Source organism: Lampris incognitus, chromosome 9 (assembly GCF_029633865.1).
Source record: "Lampris incognitus isolate fLamInc1 chromosome 9, fLamInc1.hap2, whole genome shotgun sequence".
NCBI classification, from domain to species: Eukaryota; Metazoa; Chordata; class Actinopteri; order Lampriformes; family Lampridae; genus Lampris; species Lampris incognitus.
In genome coordinates this window covers 25,883,256-25,900,146 of record NC_079219.1, presented here as the reverse complement: position 1 = coordinate 25,900,146, position 16,891 = coordinate 25,883,256, and the positions used below count along the sequence as shown (strand labels likewise).

Here is a 16,891-nt window from a genome sequence, read left to right as displayed (position 1 = left end):
TGGGCTTAAAGTACGGCTTGTACGTGCCATTCCTAAGGTGCATTGAGATGTCCAGAAAGTCAATTTGTTTGCTTTAGTAGTGATTGTTAGCCATAAAAATATATATATGTATATGTACACAGTGCATCCGGAAAGTATTCACACCCCTTCAGTTTCCGCACATTTTGTTATGTTACAGCCTTATTCCAAAATGGATTAAATTACTTTTTTTCTCATCAATCTACATACAATACCCCATAATGACAAAGCAAAAAAGGTTTTGTAGAAATTTTTGCAAATTTATTAAAAATAAAAAACTGAAATATTGCATGTACGTAAGTATTCACACCCTTTACTCAGTACTTGGTTGAGGCACCCTTGGCAGCGATTACAGCCTCAAGTCTTCTTGGGTATGAAGCTACAAGCTTGGCACACCTATATTTGGGGTATTTCTCCCATTCTTCTCTGCAGATCCTCTCGAGCTCTGTAAGGTTAGATGGGGAGTGTCGCTGCACAGCTATTTTCAGGTATTTCCAGAGATGTTCAATGGGGTTCAATTCTGGGCTCTGGCTGGGCCACTCAAGGACATTCACAGACTTGTCCCGAAGCCACTCCTTTGTTGTCTTGGCTGTGTGCTTAGGGTCGTTGTCGTGTTGAAAGGTAAACCTTCACCCCAGTCTGAGGTCCTGAGTGCTCTGGAGCAGGTTTTCATCAAGGATCTCTCTGTACTTTGCGCCATTCATCTTTCCCTCGATCCTGACTAGCCTCCCAGTTCCTGCCACTGAAGAACATCCCCACAGCATGATGCTGCCACCACCATGCTTCACTGTAGGGATGGTATTAGCAAGGTGATGAGAGGTGCCTGGTTTCCTCCAGACGTGACGTTTGGCATTCAGGCCAAAGCGTTCAATCTTGGTTTCATCGGACCAGAGAATCTTGTTTCTCATGGTTTGAGAGTCCTTTATGTGCTTTCTGGCAAACTCCAAGCGGGCTGTCATGTGCCTTTTACTGAGCAGAGGCTTCCGTCTGGCCACTCTACCATAAAGGCCTGATTGGTGGAGTACTGCAGAGATGGTTGTCCTTCTGGAAGGTTCTCCCATCTCCACAGAGGAACGCTGGAGCTCTGTCAGAGTGACCATCCGGTTCTTGGTCACCTCCCTGACCAAGGCCCTTCTCCCCCGATTGCTCAGTTTGGCTGGGCGGCCAGCTCTAGGAAGAGTCCTGGTGGATCCAAACTTCCATTTACGAATGATAGAGACCACTGTGCTCTTCAGGACCTTCAAAGCTGTAGAAATTTTTTGTACCCTTCCCCAGATCTGTGCTTCGATACAATCCTGTCTCAGAGGTCCACAGACAATTCCTTTGACTTCATGGCTTGGTTTCTGCTCTGACATGCACTGTCAACAGTGGGACCTTATATAGACAGGTGTGTGCCTTTCCAAATCATGTCCAATCAATTGAATTTACTACAGGTGGACTCCAATCAAGATGTAGAAACATCTCAAGGATGATCAGTGGAAACAGGATGAAGCTGAGCTCAATTTTGAGTGTCATAGCAAAGGGTGTGAATACTTATGTATATGCAATATTTCAATTTTTTATTTTTAATAAATTTGCAAAAATTTCTGCAAAACCTTTTTCACTTTGTCATTATGGGGTATTATGTGTAGATTGATGAGGAATTTAATCCATTTTGGAATAAGGCTGTAACATAACAAAATGTGGGGAAAGTGAAGGGGTGTGAATCGTTTCCGGATGCACTGTATATCCACAGTTTCTGGCAGCACCTGCTTTTTGCCCCCTGAACCCGATCATCTCCTCTTCTTGCCCTAGTGTGATGGAAAATGACTAAGCACCATTACAACTCTGACAGGGTTTAACACAACTCCTGTCCTTTACTGGCTACTGACTTTGCTTGCTGACCTGAAGGTTGTTAAACCTGCTGTGAAGCTGCCTCTCTTCTATTTCTCTTTTTAATGAAGCCACACGAACAGAATTACACCGTAAACCATTTCAGAAATCTTCCCATCACCTACTATCTCTCCTATGTTGATAGTAATGCAGGATTTTCCAGTTGATCTTAAGGCTGGCACAATTGTGAAGCATTTAATGCAACAAGCATGGTTGCCTGCTCAAGTGAAGTGGTTTGAACAAGCCTAAGTACTTCAATTACTGTGTCTTCTTCTCAGTCCAACAACAGGTCCCGCCAACACATCATATGTGAGTCGTCTGTCATTCAATCAATCTTGCTTTTTTTTCCCCCCTCTGTTTGCACCCTCTCTCTAGTTGGAGTTGCAGTCTTGCTGTGTGTTTTTGCCAAATGACAGCCTCCCCTCCCCGAGTACCATCATCTGTGGAGACATCCCCGGCACCGTCCGCAGTTGGTACCACAACCAGGCCTCCATGCCCGGCACTCTGGTGGTCTGCCTGCCCCAGATCAGTGTCCTGAGCGCTGGGCACAAGTATATGGAACCACTGCAGGAGCTCCCCTTCGTGGTCTCCAAGCCCATCTTGGAGGAGGGTACGTTTGTATATTGCACTAAAATCATTAATTGTATAAAATGATTCATGCAGAGATGCAAGGAACCTTAATATACTTGTCAGAGCCTGCCAACAGATCTAAGAGTGTTTTAAAAAGGATATCATGATACTGTGAAAACAATGCTGAAAAAAGTCAATATGTTTGGTTTAGGATACTCATGGTTTTAAAAAAATAGTAGTGGTTATAGCTTGCCGTCTTCTGAAGTTTTAGAATAAAATAAATGTTTTTGCTGAAATAGCAACAGGCCATATCATTTAAATTCATTATTATGATGACCTTTTACAAACTGAGAAAACCCTTGACCCAAAACTCCTCATTTACCGTGACACTTCTAAGTAGGAGGATTTGCACATGTGGCCTACACACCTGGCAGAGTTGACATAACCAACACTTACACTGTCATGCAGTGTTTTCCCTTCAGAAGAAGAAAGAGGGGGCGCCCTCATATTTCCTTTCAACTCTCCAATGACATCAGCACTGGGCATGCAGAATTCAGGAACAGCGGAGAGAAAGAAAAATGACAGCAAAAACAGTGACGTCAGCAGCCTTGTCAGTGTTGCCGTTAAAATTAACAACCCGTGCTTTTAGTAATTCATTCCTCGCCTTTGAAAAGCTCTTCATCTCTCATGTTTAATGCACTAGACCAAAGCATGTTGCTCTTCATGGCCCTCTGCTTGTGAACTGGATCCTCTCTCTCTCTCTCTCTCTCTCTCTCTCTCTCTCTCTCTCTCTCTCTCGGGCGCATACCAGGGTGGGCAACTCTAAATCAAGAGCTCCCAGTCAAGCAGCTTGTCTTAGACACACTGATCTGGGATAGACCCTGGTTTTACAGTCTCTTTTGATGGGGTCCCCTGCCTACTTACTGGTTGTAGAGGCTCATTTGAGGGATAGGCTACCACTCCTTAGAGCCCCTTTCATGTTTTCCATAAAGCAGTCTAACCCCATGTAATTGGCTTTGATTTTAAAGGTTTTAACCTCAGTTTGGAAGGAATGAATGAGTTGACATAGTGCTTCTGATGATAAGCATTTTATGTATACATAATAGGGCTGTTGATAGATTAAAAAAAAATAACTAATTAGTCACACAATTTGCTGATTCATTGCGATTCATTGCTTTTTTTCTTCTTAAGACTGGAGCTTGTAATAATGGATATTTAAATTTAAAATAATGGCATTAATGTAGAATTGACACAAAGGATGTATATTTAAATTCAAATACTATTGTTTAATAGCATCGTTTTTATTTTTTTTAACCCCCCCCCCCTTTTCTCCCCAATTGTATCTGACCAATCACCCAACCCTTCCAAGCCGTCCCGGTTGCTGTTCTACCCCCTCTGCCGATCCGGGGAGGGTTGCAGACTACCACATGCCTCCTCCGATACATGTGGAGTCGCCAGCCGCTTCTTCACCTGACAGTGAGGAATTTCGCCAGGGGGACATAGCACACGGGAGGATCACGCTATTCCCCCCAGTTCCCCCTCCCCCCTGAACAGGCGCCCTGACCACCCAGAGGAGGCGCTAGTGCAGTGACCAGGACAATTGTGTCTATAGAGATGCTCGACCAAGCCGGAGGTAACACGGGGCTTCGAACCAATGATCTCTGTAGGCAACGGAATAGACCGCTACGCTACCTGGACCCCTGAAGTACAGATTTCCAATAAAACCATCAAGGCCATCAAATTGACGTCCGCTTGAAAGGCATATTTCTTATATGCACTGTCAGAAATAATAACAAAATCCAGGCCTGTATGTTAAAGTGCCAGTTGTATTTCAAAACCATCAAGGCCATTAAAATTAGATATCACCTTAGAAGACCATAATTTCTTGTATGCACCAATATAAATGATAATTACCAAAAACGTTTTCCATGCTCAAGTGCCAGTTGGATTTCAAGTGTCGTGAATTCACAACATTCATTACGTGTTCATCACAGAACCCCATATGCTCCCTAAAGGCACAGCATAGTAGAATATCTAATATTCTCCTTGAGGGGATGAGGACAGGAAACAAATAAAGCCTACTGCTTTGAGAAAGCGGAGACAAAGGTTAGGCACTGTAACAGTCCAGCGAAGACCAGAGTAGGGAAAAAGACAGCTCTTCAGGTACCAACAAGCAGGATGTAGAGCGCACATCTGAATCCCCTAATATGCTGGTGAAACAGCCTCACACAGCCACCACAGGAAGTAAACAAAATGCAGCTGCGTTAATTGCATTTATTTTTTTAACTTGGTAAACATTTCAAATTAATTGCAAAAATCAATGTTTATTTTGACAGCACCATATTATATATATATATATATATATATATATATATATATATATATATATATATATATATATATAAAATCCAGTGAGTCAAGTAAATTCTTTATGAGACATGACAAACCTATTTTGTGCCATAAGCAATCATCAGCTGTCAATAAAACTGCTTGAGGAAAGGACATACCATCTACTGCCTCGTCATGCACATCACATGCACAATGTCCAGTGGGGAAGGGAGAAGTGCAATCTAAAAAAATTTCAAAACACGTGATCGCTAACGTTCCAAGGGGGGGGGGGTTGGTATTTGTGTATTGGCATGATTTATTTATAATTACAAAATAGGTGCTTCGATTTTTGATCTATGTCTGCACCTGCTGGCCAATTCATTCCTGTTATTCAATGTGGACATTTCTGGTTTGCAAATGACAAAATACTTTTCAGTTAGACATAGATTGCATATTTTACTACTGGTTGAATATGCTTTGTTTTTTGAGAGGATTTTCTAGGTGGTTGAATAATTAATGTTTCTGTCTGCCAATGACCAAATACATATAACTGCTTAAAGATGTTACATTCTTTAAACGGTTGTTTCTAAAGCTACATGTGTGCATTAAACCTCCTTTTGAATGTTCCCTCTGTTAGAACGACGTATGTCTCTATTTTGCCGTTGTCATTTCTCGTCACCGTAGCTTAGTAGTTAACTCCCTTCATCTGACATTTTCCCTCGAGGGAGCATGAGCCGTTCACACGGCAGTTGCAGTTGGGGGTGTCCGATTGTGATGAAGTTGTCATTGATTTATTCATGATTCTTGTGTTGTGGGATCATATTATTTGTTGAATGTTAGGCATGCAGCTGTAATTAATTTTATGGTGTTCTTATTGAATAGCTTCCTCAGTTGGTGGTCCAGGGTAAAGCACTAATCCAAAAGTTCAAAAAAGTGTTTACCGATGTTTGTGGCCACGGTGTCACTGTAGGGTGGGTTGTACCAGGTGATGTTTCGTCTTCTGCTACGTTTGTTGATTTGTTGGCAGTCAGTATTTAATGGTGGGTTGTACTTCAGCTTAAAATTGTAGTCACTCTTTTGTAATGTATCTTGGTACGGGGGGTGCAGCTTCATTGAAGATGGACTCATTAAATGATAATTTTGAGTCTTCCATTAATGCTTTCTGGGATGTTCTTCAAGATGGAGGGTGGGTGATTGCTTTCTCTATGGGCCTACTGCAGCATGTATGTGCCGTTCCTGAGATGTCCAGAAAGTCAATTTGTTTTTGTTTTTGTTTGCTTCAATTGTAATTTTTAGCCCATTATTTGAGAATATTTTGCATATAGATTTCTTAATTTGCTTGACGTCTCTCGATGTTTTGCTACAAATTGCTACCCCATCATCCCTATAGAATCCAACATTGATGTCTAGGTCTTGTGAGATAACAAATATATTCCAATTGGTTCACATGTTTCCGCCCCGTCGAAGCTGCCCATGGTTACATCAAATTTGCTATTACCTTTTTTTTCTGCCATGGGTTTCCATTGTGGTACAAAAGTGATTCCTTCACCTGGTATATAATGTCTCTGTCTTGCCCGGATATCACTGTGTGTTTTGTGGCAAAATCAATGGCTTTGGATAGTAACTCTTTGCTTACGGAGGGGTAGAACTCGCAGATATCAAAACATATAAAATTGCAGTTCTTCTTGTCATCTATGTTCTTAAACCATTCTAATACTTGGTCCGTGTTTTCCCATTGGTTATAGGGACTTTTTTCAAGATTTGATCATTCACGTTTTTGATTATTTTTTTTACTTATCTTTCCGATTTCCAGTTTAGTGGGGTTGATCAGTCTGCATGTTGACTTGTTTAAAAAGTTGGGTTTGTGGTCCTTCAGGGTGATGAAGCCTTGGTTCCGGGCAGTGACATCAATGCGGTTGTCTAATTTTAGGTCCGAAGCGATTTTTTTTGGTCTTTCATCATTACTTCTCTTTCGGCGATCTCTGCGGCTCTCTTGTAAGATTTTGTGATGTTATTTTCTAGGAGGTTGCTGTATTGCTGAGGTTTTAATTTGTAAAAGTTAGTGGTTTTGTCGGCTGCAATTGCAGCCGACAAAACCACCAACCAACATCCCACAGCACAAGAATCATGAGCAAATCAATGACACCTTCATCACATCAGACTCCCCAACTGCAACTGCCATGTGAACGACTCATGCCCCCTCGAAAGAAAATGCCAGACGAGGGGAGTTATCTACCAAGCTACGGTGACGAGAAATGACAACGGCAAAATAGAAACATACGTCGTTCTAACAGAGGGAACATTCAAAAAGAGGTTTAACGCACACGTGTAGCTTTAGAAACAACGGTTTAAAGAATGTAACATCTTTAAGTCGTTATATTTGGTCATTGGCAGACAGAAACATTAATTATTCAACCACCTGGAAAATCCTCTCAAACAACAAAGCATAGTCAACCAGCAGTAAAATGTGAAATCTATGTCTAACTGAAAAATATTTTATCATTTGCAAACCAGAAATGTCCACATTGACTAACAGGAATGAACTGGCCAGCAGTTGCAGACATAGATATAAGCACCTATTTTGTAATGATAAATAAATCATGACAAAAGACAAATACCCCCCCATTGGACCGTTAGCAATCACATTTTTGAATTTATGAATGTCTCACCTCTCCCTTCCCCATTGGATGTTGTGCACGTGATATGCATGACAAGGCAGTAAATGATATGTTCTTACCTGAGTAGCTTTATTGACAGCTGCTGATTGCTTATGGCATAAAACAGGCTTGTACTGTCCCATAAAGAATTTACTTGACTCACTGGATCATTTTGCTCCTTATTTGTTGAGCACTTTCCCTATATATATATATATATGTATATAGATCGGTTTTTTCCCCTAAACGGTCAATGGTGTTGATAGAAGTACTCGACTAATGAGGAGCGGACTATCAATACAGATGCAGGGAAAAAAAATGTCCTGCATCTGTATTGATATATATATAGTGTTTTTTTTCCAGAAACAGTCAATGTTGTTGATCAGAGTGCTCAACTAATGAGGAGCAGCTGATGAGTGTGCGACGCACGAAACAAGCTTGTACTACTATGTATTAATTTTTTTTCCTACATCTCTCTCTCTCTCTCTCTCTCTCTCTCTCTCTCTCGCTCTCTCTCTCTATACATATATATACACACACACACACACACACACACATATATATATATATATATATATACACCAACACAGATACAGGAAAAAAAGTTTTAATATATTGCAGTACATGTGTTGATATTCCGCTCCTCATTAGTTGAGCACTTATAACACCATTGACGTTTTCGGGGAAAAAAACGATATATATATTTTTACGTGTGTGTGTGTGTGTGTGTATATATATGTATATGTGTGTGTCACATTTTCCACCCAGTGTTTTAACCCTCTCTGTTCCGTCTCTCTCTCTCTCCCTCTCTCTCTGACTTCATTCACAAAGCATTGCTTTCCTCCTGTTTTACTCTTTTCCCCCATCTCTGCCCCTTCTGTTTCTTTTTTTTATGTTTCTAACTTCTTCTTGGCTCCACTTCCCCCTGTAATTTTTCCCCTCTTCTTCCTCATCTTGTTGTCTCCCTCATTCTCCACTCTCACCCTGTCTCCCATCTGATGCCTTGAGAACTGCTGCCTCTCTCATTCACTCCCTCTGCTGTCTCCTCCACCAGGCGATGCATTCCCTTGGACGGTGAGCCTGAGTCAGTTCAGTGTTTACACACTGCTGGGCCAGCAGCGCAGCCTGAGCCTCCTGGAACCAATGGGCTGCACCTCCACACTGGCCGTCACCTCCCACAAGCCGCAGGCCCCTGTGGCGGGGGGCCCTGAGGGACGCCCCTCTTTTGTGGTGTGTCTGCATGTTGACCTGCAGCCTGTTCAAGTCAAGTGCTCCAACCCACAGGTTAGCATGCACAGCTGGTTTAATAGTTGCATTCACTCAACCCACTAAAGCACTCCATAACTACATTTAAGAATGCATTGAAGACTTAATTGATATTCATTCAAAATTCCAAGTTTAATTTGAAATTGCATCTTTGTATATTTCATGAAATAATATATTTCAAGAAATTAGTATTATTATTATTATTGTTATTATTAATATATTCACACATTTGCCCCCCCCCAAAAAAAATTAATTGCCCTTACATTAAATTTCAATTTATGTTGTATAGGTTTTATTGGACTGTGAACTTTCCATCAGCATGTTGTAATGTTTTGGGGGACAGATAATATAACCTAGCCAGAGGATCCCAAACAAAAACAGTTTTAGGGGCGTCTGGGTAGTGTAGCAGTCTATTCCATTGCCTATCAACATGGGGACCGCCGGTTCAAATCCCCGTGTTACCACTGGCTTGGTCGGGCGTCTCTACAGACACAGTTGGCCATGTCTGCAGGTGGGAAGCCGAATGTGGATGTGTGTCCTGATTGCTGCAATAGTGCCTCCTCTGGTCGGTCAGGGCGCCTGTTCAGGGGGGAGGGGGAACTGGGGGGAATAGCGTGATCCTCCCACGTGATACATCTCCCTGGTGAAACCCCTTATTGTCAGGTGAAAAGAAGCGGCTGGCAAATCCACATGTGTCGGAGGAGGCATGTGGTAGTCTGCAGCCCTCCCCAGATCAGCAGAGGGGGTGGAGCAGCGACTGGGACAGCTCGGAAGAGTCGGATGATTGGACAGCTACAATCAGGGAGAAAAAGGGGAAAAACAAAACCAGTTTTAGACGGTCATGCCATCTTTTCACACTCGCCGTTTGTAGACTCGACTGTAATCTGTGAACTTGTGAACTCTCACAGGCCACTGCAGCCCATGACCTGCCTGCCCCTGCCTCTTGGTCTTCTGGTTGATAGATTCTCACCCAGATAAATAACCTGCCTCATCCCCTCGACTCTAATACAATTTGCATCAAAGTGGAGGGCTAAACACAGAGCTTATCTTGTTTGTTTGGGTCATAAGGTTTCAATGTTAAAAGTCTGTACAAACGCAGGAGGGAATTTCAAGACTCATCATCATCGTTTCAAGGGGCGTTGTTGTGTTGTAGCGAGAATGTGATGAATGTGGACAGATTGGAAACTGTTTCGGGGCACTGCGCTGTTTTTTAATGCACTGTTACAGTACCATAATGACATCTACATGTACCATTACACATGTTTTGTTTTTGCTCTATTGAATTAGCTGTATTGAATTAGATTCCTCTGTAAACACTTAATTGGGCAAACTTTCGAGTGGTCACGTTGTTAAATGTCTCTGACCACAGTGACGAGCCATGGTGATATTGAGTGGAATTGGTACCAGAATCAAATGAAAGGCCTTAATCTGCTCGTGGTGAATGCTTTCCCAGACATGAGGGGAGCTAACTGTTTATTGGGGGAAAGTTTCTCCTCTTTGTTCTTTGCTATCCTTCCATTCAGGCAGCCGTGCCTGGTAAAGCAAAGCGAGCGTATTGTCATATATATATGATGAGTCATTATTAGCTTTAGGGTCCAACAAAAGCTTCTCTTTTCTTCTCTTCCCCTCTCTGCTCAGTGCTCCTCTCATTTCCTTTCCTTTCTTCTCTACCATCCACCTCCTTGGCCATCATTTTCTTGCATGTGTTCACTCCTCTTCCTCTTTTCTCCTCTCCTGTCCTCTCTGGTAATTCCCAGCAGGCATTGGCATTATTAACTAAGGCCAATCGAAACTGTGAGGCACGTCTGTAAGAAGTGCTGCCAGAGAACACAGAACAAAAGGGACCTCACACCACCGACTTCTCCTTCTAATTAGCCAGGGCTGTTTGTGGGAATGTATGCCGGGATGTCAGTGAGTTGCACAGTTGCTGCACACAGTCGGTGCCACCAACACAGTGGGCATTTTGTCACATGTATGGTGGGGGGTCAGGAGAGATTGAGCCAGCGGAGCGGGCGGGGGTTGGTAAACACAGACATTGGAGAGTGGATTAAAATTAACAGTGAAAGTAAAGCAGGGGACGTAACGGAGTTATTTAGAGAGTAGGGGGAGATGAAAGGAAGCGATGTGTTCTGAGATACATGCCGGCACACAATCACACACACACACACACACACACACACACACACACACACACACACACACACACACACTCACAAATGCAGTAAAAGAGGGAACGAAGGGGACCACCAGCTTTGTGGTTCGTTTTCCAGCAGACGCTCGTTTCACCCTAACCCAGAACACCCAAGGTGAATTGTCAAATCACAGAGCAGAACACATACGTGTGCACACCCACCCACGTACACACACACACACACACATTGTGGCTTTAAAGACAGTTGAGTTAAAGCATAGCTGCAGAGTGCAGCAGTCCTTATTGCTGTGGTTTGAGAATTGCAGCCTATATTGGAAAATTAGGATTGTAAAAATGACTGGAGAAGGCCATTTGTTTCGTTTTTGTGATACATATTGGAATATAACAACTTCTACCTGAAACATCTGACTACATTGTAAACTCAATTATTGAATTTAAGTGGTTATAAACTAAATTTGATTTGAGAAGGGAACACATGCTCATGGATGAGGCCTTGTGTGCTGCCATTGTATTTATTGCTTCTAGTGTGTGTGTGTGTGTGTGCACGTGTGTGTGTGTGTGCGTGTGCATGTGTGTGTGCGTGCGCGTGTGATGGATGTGCTCTGTGTGAAGATAAGGTGAGCGGGACGAGGTCAACTGCTCTTTGGTATTATCAGGACCACCTTGAAAATGGCAGTCACACATATGTGTGCACTCTCTCTCTCTCGCTCTCTCTCTCGCTCTCTCTCCCTCACACACACACACACACACACACACGTACATGCACACAAACACAGTAGAAGCATGCATACACAAGGTCGTGTACATACTCAACAACATGCACAAACCGCACAAACTCAACAACATGTCAGTTCTGTGAAGTTTCTGTATAAATTGCTCTCAGAGATAGGCACGCAAGCGCCCGCCATCTGCACGTCTTTCATCCGTGTTTTTTTGTGAATGGCTGTGGAAGCCTCTGTTCATTCTCCAGTTGTTACTACTGCAGCCTCACAGCCCTCCTGATGTGTAGAGAACAGGTTCTCAGAGAATCCAGACCTCTAAACCATCTGCTCTGCAGTGTGTGTATGTGTGTGTGTGTACAACAACACATACACAAGTACCTGGGGGTGCACACATGTACATGCACACTGTCTGCAACAGTGCTGAAAGTCATTCCCGTCCTACTTGTGAGCCGAACAGCAATAGCTGACCTCCGCCTCCCACTGTCAGCTCCATTATCAAGCAGGATAACATGAGCAGAAAGATGTGGTGCGATGAGCCAAAGAAGAGAGGAAGGTTGATTGAGAGAGACTAGAGCAAGATATATGTGTTTTCATTCCTCCAGCACCTGCTGAAGCTAATCGGTTTAGCTTAGCTGTTCAGAACATCAGGCAACCTTACTCCAACCCTGTCATTTCTGTTTCAGAAACCCTGTTTCTGTTGTTTTGCTTTTGGAGCATGGTGAGCTCAGCTGCTGCGGGGAGCTTGGGAAGTGTGCCTTCCCGACGGCGTTGGAATGAGAACCAAGTGACAAGAGAACAAAAGAGGACATACAGCCAGTCTCTTTCTTTTTGCTCATTCCCCGATACACCCAATCTGGTCATCGCTTTCTCTCTCTTGCAGTCAACCCTTCTTAACCTCGCTTCTCCCCTCTTGCCCCGCTCTCTTCTTCTGCATGTGCTGCTGAATGTAGAGTAGGCCATGTTGTGCTCAGTTGAACTTCTAAGGCCCAGGCGCTCAGAGAGGAGCGTTTTGGGGCCGTGCCCGTCCCGCCTTTCAGTGTGTGTCAGCCGGGTATGGCAGGCAGCTGTTGGCCCTGTCCCTGGACGGCTGCTGGATTGGAGTTAGCAGCTCTTCCTGGACATGTTTGAAATGGCCCAGCTGTAATGTATTCTGCTGTTTCTCCTTTGATTTATTCTTATTTTTGGAAGATCTCCCTCTTATGTGTGTCTGTGTGTGCATGTGTGATGTGTGTATGTTTGTATATAAGAGAGAGCGAGGGAGCAAGAAAGTGAGATAGCGTTTGGAGTAGAGCAGTAATTTCTGTATGTGTGCACACGCATGCCTCTCTGCGCCTTATACTTTTTTGAGGAATCCTCTGTAGGGCTGAAGCGAATTGGTTTGGGAATATGAGGGAAGTTGGCCGGAAAAGAGAAGCATTTGAAATCCAGAAATTAGCTCACTGCAAAAGAGCGTTGCTTTTCTCTCTTTCTCCCTCACTCTCTCTACCCCCTCTCTTCTCTCAAAAACACTTGAGTTGGATGCATGAAAAGCAGAAAGCATCACATCACATCACATTCCCCCCACTTTCCCCTCGTGTTTTCCACTCTTGTTGTTGGCTTTGTTGACGTTTAGATCTAAGGCCTCTTTTCATGTGAACAGATGATAAATAGTAGAGAACACTTGACACTGAGCCTTCAGTTTTTCCTAGCCGTTGTGAGCTTTTCGAGGGGGGAATTGATGACACAACTTAACTTTCCTCTGTGGGTGTTTCTTTGGGAGTGTTGTTGTTACGGATAACAAATGCACACACTGGAGAACGGGGTAAGAGCACACCATGTCTCTCAAATAGTCCCCCATCACACAGAAAGCATTAACGCACACACGCAAATGCAGACATGACTGCAAGTTTGCACACTCACTTCTGTGACACAAGGGCCAGCCTGGCTTGCAGTAAGACTAAGAACGTGTTTAGTCGGAGGAAGAGAAAGAAAAAGTGGAAGGTCGAGTGCTCCGTTATTGCATCGTCTTTCCTCCTTTTCTCTCTGACTTCGGGTTTAGATTGGTTCTGTGTCACAGAGCTTGAAAAGCTGCCAGGTCAAATCTATGTAACGGTCTCAACAAGTCAGACCTGCAGCAGAACCCATGAAGACTCTCATATGCTGTATGGGTCAGTTGTGGGCAATAACACATTTAAATTTGGTTTCAAACATTAAAAAACGACTTATGCTGTCTTCATTTATCTTGTAAGGCAGTCACATGCTGTAATAAAGGACTACAAGTATGTTTCATGTACTGGAAATGTACACAGCTGTTTTGCTAAGGTCAAGTTAAGGCACCATGTTTTACTTCATATTCATGGTGTAGCTAAGTCTATAGAAACTGACAGATGGCTTCATATAGTATGTACCTCTGAATCATCTGTATTAGAATATACATTTTTGGGGCGTCCGGGTGGCATGGCGGTCTATTCCGTTGCTTACCAACACGGGGATCTTCGGTTCGAATCCCCGTGTTACCTCCGGCTTCATCGGGCATCCCTACAGGCACAATTGGCCGTGTCTGCAGGTGGGAAGCCAGATGTGGGTATGTCCTGGTTGCTGCACTAGCGCCTCCTCTGGTCAGTCGGGGTGCCTTTTCGGGGGGGGGGGCACGCACTAGTGAAACTCCTCACTGTGTCAGGTGAAAACAATCGGCTGGCAACTCCGCATGTATCAGAGGGGGCATGTGGTAGCCTACAGCCCTCCCCGGATAGGCAGAGGGGGTGGAGCAGCGACCAGGACGGCTCGAAGAGCGGGGTGATTGGCCAGGTACAACAGGGGAGAAAAAAAAAGGGGGGGAATCCACAAAAGAAAATGAAAATTCAACACTCTTGTGCCTCTGAGCACTGCCACTTTACAGTAACACGTTACTTAAAGGAATCTTCAGTCTTAGTCTACCAAAAAATCGTCTTAGTCTACCAAAAAATCTCTTTCTCAGATTTCTTTTTCCGTTTCTCTACCTCTCTTTCTCCTTTTCCAGGTGCAGCTCTTGTATGAGCTCTTCCTCAGCTGGAGCTCCACGTGGGCTCGTCTCCAGAAGCATGGCATCGTGCGTCAGACCTCTAGCATCCCAGAACCCCCTGCTGGCATGGCTCCCACCTCCCCGGTGCGCAGCAGTGCAGGCACCGCCCTCCAGGACACCAGTACCTGCAGCCCCTCTGCTGACTTTGGCTCTCCGACCGAGGTCAGAGACACTCACACAACTGTGACAAATAGGCTAAGATTTGTTTTCTTCAAGCCCACTCCATTTATTTATTCAGCCTTTTGTCTTGGTTTTCTTCTGCTAAAGGATATCTTATGTTACAGTGGCTTCTAAAGTTTAGCCAATATTTACAGTATATTTATACTGTATATTTACAGTATACAAATATACATGTAAATACAGTATATTTATTAGTTTCATTGGTGATATTGCTTCGTGTTGTGTTATGTTTGTTTTCCGAAAGAGACCGTTTTGAAAGCAGACCTTAACAATAAGCACAAGACAACGCCCCACCATACACAAGCTCTGTGAGGTGCTGTGAGTCATACAATAACACATGTTGTTTAAGCCTTTGTTGTATACATGGCCCTGCAGCTGATTTATGATTTTAAGAGCAAACATTGTTTTTTTGGAGAGTTGTGAGTGGCCATGTTAGTGCTAACACATGCCTCGTGTCTAAAAAGTTCTGCTTTGTTTGGGAGCGTTTTCATTGCTGGAAAAATCCAACAGGCTGTATTTTTTTCTTCTTACCCATAACAGATACTCCAGATAGACCGTGATCACCATTTGATTCGTGTAAGCTGGCGCTTGATTGAGTATAAACCTGCTTCTTAATTTGGAGAAAACAATAACCTGTATTTACATTTTTTGCTCAGATAAAATATCAAACCCGAGCAGGGGGGAAAAAAAACGCTGGCCTACTTGCAGGCGTGAGAAAGCCAATGGAAAAATTACAGATACCATTTTTCGGGAGGGAGACAACAAAAAGGCCAATGTTATTTTTCCTGCCTCCCGTGGGTGATGTTTATCCAAAACTGAGGCACCGTGGCAGGGCCTTTTTTTTCCTCATGTCTAGCCGGAACAGCAGCAAGCTGGAGGCCCGATGGGGATTAGGCCTCTTTGACATGCAGGTGTGTGTGTGTGAGTGTATGTGTGTGTGTGTGTGCGCGCGCCCGCGTGTGTGTTTGATGGTATAAATGGAGGTATAAATGGAAATGGTGGTGGATGAGCATGTTTATTTCTGTGAGGAAGTGACAGCTAGCTGGAGATCTAAGTCTTCTAATAACACAAGGGGCCCTGTCATCTACACAGCACCCTTACAGTCATTATGTTATCATACTTCCTATTCTGAGAGGCATCATACTTCCTATTCTGAGAGGCAACAAAAGAATTGTTTGTGTTTGTGTGGGTATTCTACAGATATGTTTACATGCATATTTGTACTGGTGTCAGATTTCTTGTGTGTGTGTGTGTGTGTGTGTGTGTGTGTGTGTGTGTGTGTGTGTGTTAGTGTGTGTGTGTGTGTGTGTGTGTGTTTGTGGTAGCCATCCAGTATGGCTTTGGAGGCCCCTGCCTTTATAACTGGGCCACAGAGTCCTGACAGCCCACTTGTCACTGTTTACCTAAGCACAAACACTACTAGAAGTGTTTAGTCCTCTGGGAGGCCGGGTGATTGAACAAGAATGCAGGAGCTGTTTTGGTAAGTCTCGGAGACCCTCATAGCCGCTCCACTCCCCTCCAACTTTTGCACTGCCCCCCCCCCCCAACAGCCATCTCCAGCCCCTGCTCTGTCCCAATAAGGTGGTAGGACCTACATGCAATTTGGCTGAGACTGCTCAAGGATATAAAGACTTGACAGTAAAGAAACACGACTCTCTTCCAGATGCCATTTAGGTGTTGTTCCCCTGGGGACATAAAAACAAGACTTAGATGGAAGTGACCAATCAATTCCCCCCACTTTTACCAGAAGAAGATCCACCACTGCCAGGAGAGGGCAACTTTTCACTCGACGGCTAGCAGAGATCACATGGCCTCGTCTCAATAGCTGGCTTCCAGTAGCCCAACAAGGCTGTGCAAAGTCAAGATAAAGATGCATGACCTCTTTGTGAGAGGATAAAATTCATTCAGAAAAATATTGCAAGAGCCAAAGTCAATGTGAATGCTTCGGTGTTTACTCCTGACTACTGCCTGACCGTATCTTGACTGAAACAGGATACACTGCTAAATTTGCAAGAAAGCTATTTCTCAAAAAATAAATAACACTAATGATTTGGTAGCCAAATGCAAACATCCGCATAGATTTGTAAGT

At 43.7% G+C, this 16,891-nt stretch overlaps 1 protein-coding gene across 1 annotated transcript in view; it reads left to right on the top strand.

Moving 5' to 3' along the window:
• LOC130117622 (intermembrane lipid transfer protein VPS13B-like) overlaps nt 1–16,891 on the top strand; it is a 457,273-nt gene that overhangs the window by 211,235 nt on the left and 229,147 nt on the right. The window contains exons 23-25 of the mRNA XM_056285747.1: nt 2,266–2,500; nt 8,497–8,726; nt 14,581–14,784. Of these exons, the coding sequence (XP_056141722.1) occupies nt 2,266–2,500; nt 8,497–8,726; nt 14,581–14,784 (669 nt within the window). The remainder of the gene's footprint in view (nt 1–2,265; nt 2,501–8,496; nt 8,727–14,580; nt 14,785–16,891) is intronic.